The sequence below is a fragment of the Mercurialis annua genome, linkage group LG4, assembly GCF_937616625.2.
Source record: "Mercurialis annua linkage group LG4, ddMerAnnu1.2, whole genome shotgun sequence".
Classification (NCBI taxonomy): Eukaryota; Viridiplantae; Streptophyta; class Magnoliopsida; order Malpighiales; family Euphorbiaceae; genus Mercurialis; species Mercurialis annua.
Window position 1 is genome coordinate 39,548,098 of NC_065573.1, and position 6,119 is coordinate 39,554,216.

Genomic DNA, 6,119 nt, shown 5'->3' on the forward strand with positions numbered 1-6,119 from the left:
GGTCTTAATTAGAAGTCTTTTTCTTGTTTGTCTTTGATTTAAATTATGTGTGGGTGCTTTCTAATGTTATTTTTAGATCTATCTTGTTTGATTCATATTGAAGATGCGGATGGAGGCTAAGGAGCAAGCGGTTTCACGGTATAATCGAATGGGTTTGATGAATTAAGACCCCGTGTCTCGGACAAAGCGCCGTGTTTAAGTTTTGCGGAATTCGGCTTGATTTACTCCTTTTCGATTAATCTTTTACTTGTTTTTTTATAGCTCCATATGTATTTTGTTGGTAGATTAGAGTTTTGAAAGTTTATATGGTTGGTTGTGTATAACTTTCATCTTGTACTTAAATCTCATCTATGAATCTATCTTGGAAAAAAAAAAATAATGAGCTAAAATGACGCTTCTTAATTATAGAATTCAATAAAAAGAAAAGCCAAAAAAAGTGACCAAAAAGCATTGACTTTTTAGCAGCTGCCTAAAACAAGTACTGATAATAATAATAAAAAGAAAGTAAAGAATTGGTGTGGTCATCCATTCCATAAATAAAATAAATAATATATATGTAATGTATATAAAAAAATTTAAACACATATTTAGCAATTAAAAAATAAACTACCAATGAATTATAGTTCAAGTTGTATAACTGCCGGAGAATAAACTATTGAGTCGTGAGTTTAATTTCTGCACAAGCACTCTCTTCCTCCAATTATATACTATAAAAAGATTAAAATTAAACTAATTAATCACATTTTAAAGACCTAAATAAGTTAAACTGTTCAATCAGGTTAAGTTTTTTTATAATTAAAGTATTAGTAAAACACTGAAAATCCTAGCAAATGTACTTTTGGTTTGATTTGAAATTTTGGACACTTGACTACGGCAAGTAAAAAAGATAAAGAGTAGAAATGTCGTATTCCACAGGTCTCCCATCACCAAAACTTGTTCATTGACAGAAATTTCTTCCCGTGACACCAAATTCCAGCCTGGCCTTTTTAGCGACACTATAATGTCGTTTTAGAATACTTTCCGCGACACCTTCCCTTTTGTCATTTTCCTGTCGCCATTATATTACACAAACTTGTTTCCATTTGTTTCTTTCTAGGAAGCACGTATACTTTTAAATTTTTTCTTTTTTCAAAATTTAATTAATTTGGTCGGTTTTAATTACGTATTATAAATTTTATCTTGTTATTTTTATTGGACTATGTTATATTTTTTAAATTTAAATTTCAACAATATTTATAGAAATTCAATTTAATATAATATATTAAATAATTTTCTGATTTTAAATATTTATAAATGTATTTAATACTTTACTATTAAATTGTTTCTCCACATTTCATGTCCTTTGCTTTCAAAAAATACTATTTTTTTAATGTCTCATTTCTATTTTCCCTTTTCTTGCTACTTAGATTTCTCCCCTTCAGATTTAATATTTAGATTATTAAAAAAAAAATGAAGAAAATAGCATTTAAATAGTATGTATGTTTTTTTACTCTAAATCTAAATCTAATAGATGCTACGATTACAAATAATGGATATTAATTATAACAAAAGACAGCTAGAAATCGACTAATCTTCAGCTACTAACTGTTAACTGTTAGAAATCTAGTCTAGATGTTAGATTTCATTAATATACACATACAATGTCTTTGACAATCATCAATCTCGCTCTATTTTGACCCCTGGTTTTCGTCTCTTTACTGCACGAGCGAATTCTTCGATCACATGCATCTCATCCAGTGGCGGCTGCAACAATTACACAATTCAGGTTTACGGGACAGTAACAGGCGATGATCAATTAGTGATTGACAATGTATATGAGAAAGAGAGATACCTGTGAAACAAAATGTTTCTGCACCGCATTAAGCATTTGTTCCCTTGATGAACCGGGATGAATCGCCTATCGATTTTCAATAACACAGAATTGGTGAAATTATTCAAGAAATTGTGAATACTGAAAAAATAAAACAGGAGAATATGGCTAAGTAATACACTCACAAGGTTAAATCGCCTGCAGTATCTTTGTAGTGATTCTGTTCCTAATATTGCCAAGTTAACCTTCTGAATGTAATAAAAGAGCATATTAATGTCATTAGTTGTAAAACTAAAAATATCATAATCTGTTTAGTAATCTGTAAATGAAGCATCAGTGACTAACATGGAAAAATATCATGTAAAGAAAATTAGCAAAATGCAGTTCAGGGGTTTAAGCTCTATATTGTAAGTATAATCATACAAACCCAAACCCAGACTATTTTTTTGCATTGTAAAAATAACTGCTTCTTTTCAATGTAAATGTAACTACTTTTTTTTTGCCGTAAAAGTAACTGCTTTTTCCGTCGTAAAAGTAACTATAATTTCCACTTCCATAAAACAAATATTTTCAAATGAGGACCCTCTATAAACTTAACATCATAAGCTTACCGGTTCTGGAGGCTGAATAATCGAGTGAACATCTCTGAAACTGTTACGACTTATTGACTTTGCTGCCGATATACATGGTCTCATCGTCCGAACTCTTTGCTTGCTTATCTTATGGAACTCACCGCCACTAGCTATGAAAGGTTTATTAATATTAGCATAAGACAAAATTTGAAAAAACTAGCCAAGCATGGTCAAACTAAACATTAAGTGAGCAGTATGCATACAAAACTCATGGTCCTTTTCACCCACGTCGGATCCACTACTTGTATCAAAGTCGTTATCTTCATCTACTTCATTCCCCGTTGGATGTTCTAGCACACTCAACGCATTCCTTTGCAACTTGACTTCGACGCCATTTTTCAAAACCTTACATATGAAAGTATAAAGCACCCATAAGTACAGCTTCCATGACACTACATAACAAAAGTAAACGAGTAAAAAAAAAGCATCTTTTGTCCAACAAGTTTTAGAGTCATAATCTAATGTTCTTTGTAGAAAGAAAAAGATTCAAGCATCTGAACATGCTAAAACTTGAGCAAAGTGCAGAAAATATTAATCTTTAGTTGATAAATTTATTGAAGACTAATCAATAAAAATGCTGCTCGCCAGTCATAGACAACATCTAAAGCACCCAACTTTCGTAATGTAGTAAGCCTTCAATCATCGGAAACATGCTACAATTTGAACAAATTGGCAAAGATTATTATTATTAGACTTCTGTAAATTAATTTATTGAAAACTCCCAAATCTAATCAAATAAACACTTCTCACAGGTTATAACCAATAACTAAAGTACCCAACTTTCCTAGTATATTAAGTTTTCCATCATCCGAAGCTAGCCAAAACCTGAACAAATTGGCAAAGATTATACTGTTCTTGTGTCAATAAATTTATCAAAGACTCCCAATTGAATTAATAAATACTTCGCATAATCAATAACTAAAGCACCCAACTTTCATAGTATATTAAGCCATGTGGTCTTTAAGTAATAAATCACATAAATACTCCACACAGTCCACAGCTTATGCCCCCAACTTTCACAATATTTTTGAAGCTGAACTCTCTATAGTCACAAAAGTGTCCAGCTTTAGTACATGAAAAGTCAGACAATTTAGTAGGATGTATAAATCTCAGGTCATTCACAATTTCATATCAGTTTGTAAAAGCTGCAGTACCTTGTCAGACATGATTCAACAAACCAATTACAGATAGGAAAAAGAATTAATTCGAGCTCCCACAAAACGTCAGCCTTTATTTAATCGTTCCAGACAATGGTAATTTATACTATCACATAGAGACTATGATTTAGCTTCATACGAAAAAAGCTGGTCTAAGTTATAGATGTTAAGTCCTGCCTAAATACAACTTTTCCAATTGAGAATTAAGTAAGGTGATATAAATAAGGAATTCACTACATATTTTCTCACCCACCAAACAGGAAATTCTCAGCTTCAAACAATCAAAGAGGAAAGAACTTGAAACAAAAGGCAACAAAACCTTCTATAAAATTAGAGAAATTTACGATCTTTGATTTTGCATGCAAAGATTATTTCTTCTCAGACAAAATCTGCATTTATATTCTAATGGGATGCACCGTGTACTTATCTAACCTATTGATTTACATCTAACAAAAGACAATCACAAAAAACATAAAAACATAAAAACAAACAAAAATAGCGTACAAGTAATAAGAATTTACCAGCCAATGCCAGCCTCCAAGACCCACAGCCTTCTTGACAACACCTTGCAGACCAACCAATACAGATTTAGTTCTGTTATTACCTGTGACTATAACTTTGGTATGTCTAGGAAGAACAGAGAGCTCTTCATCACCACTTTCATCTCTAAAAGGTGACAGTAATCTCGAAGAAAATAATTCAGTCTCTAGCATCTTTTAAACCCAGAATATATTTAACCCTGATCAAGATCAAGAAACCAACCCACCCACCACCCCAAACCCACAGAATTTTCCGGGAAAAAAACCCATAGAATTTGGTACAAACGGTGACAAAATGTTGTTTTTCTTTGCCCAGATTAACCAATTGAATAGCAGATTCCAGCTCCTGATGAACAGAACTGGATAAAAACCAAAAAAAAAACAGGGTCAGAATTTTTTAAAAATTTACTATAATTCAAAGAGAGAGAGATGATAAGGGAGCTTTAAATGTGCTAATAAAAATACAAATTCTGAGTCACGGACTAAAATTGAGCTCAATAAATGAAACCACAATTTGTATCAGATCAAAATAAGTGTTGCTCATCAATCAAATCAAATTATACCCTTTAAATTAAAAAAAAAAAAATTCAATTCCACTATGATCAATCACTGCGATCTTTTAATTCAAAAAAACCCCCATTTTATTAATAATTTGACAGTTCTAAGCAGAATAGCCACAATTAAAAACAATCAAATTTAGACAAATTAATCCAAAGAATACAATTGAAAAAGGCAAAATTAAGTTGAGTTAAGCTGCATGTTATAATTAGCCATTACTGTAAAACAAACAGACTCTATAGCAGCTGAAACTGAACTCAATCACAAAATAAAAACAGCTTATTTCATGTCAAGAACCAAATAACAGAACCAGAAGAAGAAGAAGAAGAGTAAACAATACAAAAAAAAAAAAATTTAAAACTTAAAATACCTGTAATGCAACTAATTAGAAGATATTGAATCAAATTATAAATTGAGTTTCGGAGGATAAACAGATTTATGGGATCTATCTGATAGAATTTTTTCTTTTGTTGTGCAGAACTGAGAGAAATTTGAAAGTTGGAAGTGAAAAATAAAAAAGCAGATAAAATAGAGAGAGAAAAGAGGAAGAAGAAAGACACACACTTAATGCTTACCAACTGCCATTTGAAACGGCTTCCCATGTGCCGTACGGACGGATTTTCCACCGGCTTCACTGGTTCTACCGGTCACATATTTTCTTCCCTCCTTTTTGAAATATTTTTCCCACTCTCCTTTCACTTTTATATATATCTTCTCCATTCAAGTCCTTTTATTTTGTTTTATACAAATCATGGTTTTTACATGGAGTAATGCTTTTATATTTTTTGAATAAAAATTGGACGAATGAAATACTGCCACATAAGAAAAATTATAAAAAGTATGTTAAAATAGTAGGTTATAAACCCTTTTTCTTTTAAATGGATAATACGAAAATTCATTGCCGTCTATTTATATAGTCTATTAATGTTTGATAAAATAAATTTGTTAGTGAATATTTGTTGGAAAAGAATAGACCGAAATTTCAACCAGATTAATCAAATAATTTTTTTTAATTAACAATCACTTAGAATTCATAAAAAAAAAACATCTTTTTAATATTTTTATTCTTAGCATTAAAAATTAATAATGATTATTATTTCTCAACACTGTATTTTTTCTTCGTATATTATATCTTCTAATAATATCAGTATTATTACAATAAAAATGGTTAATGGTATATTGAGTATATATAAGATAATTAAACTAAGGGTGGAACAGAAAGTTAATTAAATATAATCAATTTCAAGTAATTTAATCATATTTTTAAATATTTGTATAAATCCAATTTTGACTATATTTATCCAATTGAGGTTAAAAATAAACGGTAAATATTTTGTTCATTATAGTACTCCCTCCGGTCCATAATATTTGTCGCATTTGATAAATTTTTTTGGTTCATAATATTTGTCATGTTATAATATTA

The 6,119-nt window shown here is 30.3% G+C and overlaps 1 protein-coding gene across 1 annotated transcript; it reads right to left on the reverse strand.

The window, feature by feature from the left end:
• Positions 1-1,519: 1,519 nt before the first annotated feature.
• LOC126679071 (uncharacterized) lies at positions 1,520-5,228 on the reverse strand. Its single transcript, XM_050374008.2, has 7 exons — positions 5,067-5,228; positions 4,121-4,497; positions 2,646-2,787; positions 2,422-2,552; positions 1,996-2,058; positions 1,832-1,897; positions 1,520-1,743 (listed from the first exon to the last, which is right to left on the reverse strand). The coding sequence occupies exons 2-7, from the start codon at positions 4,310-4,312 to the stop codon at positions 1,657-1,659; spliced, it is 681 nt and encodes a 226-aa protein (XP_050229965.1). The 5' UTR covers positions 4,313-4,497; positions 5,067-5,228; the 3' UTR covers positions 1,520-1,656.
• Between the last annotated feature and the right edge of the window lie 891 nt (positions 5,229-6,119).

Coding starts and splice junctions, on each gene's coding strand:
- LOC126679071 (XM_050374008.2), bottom strand. CDS start 4,312: ATGCTAGAGACTGAATTATTTTCTTCGAGATTACTGTCACCTTTTAGA. Junction 2,553..2,645: donor TGAAAAGGACCATGAGTTTT/GTATGCATACTG, acceptor AACCTTTCATAG/CTAGTGGCGGTGAGTTCCAT. Junction 2,059..2,421: donor TTATTCAGCCTCCAGAACCG/GTAAGCTTATGA, acceptor TATTACATTCAG/AAGGTTAACTTGGCAATATT.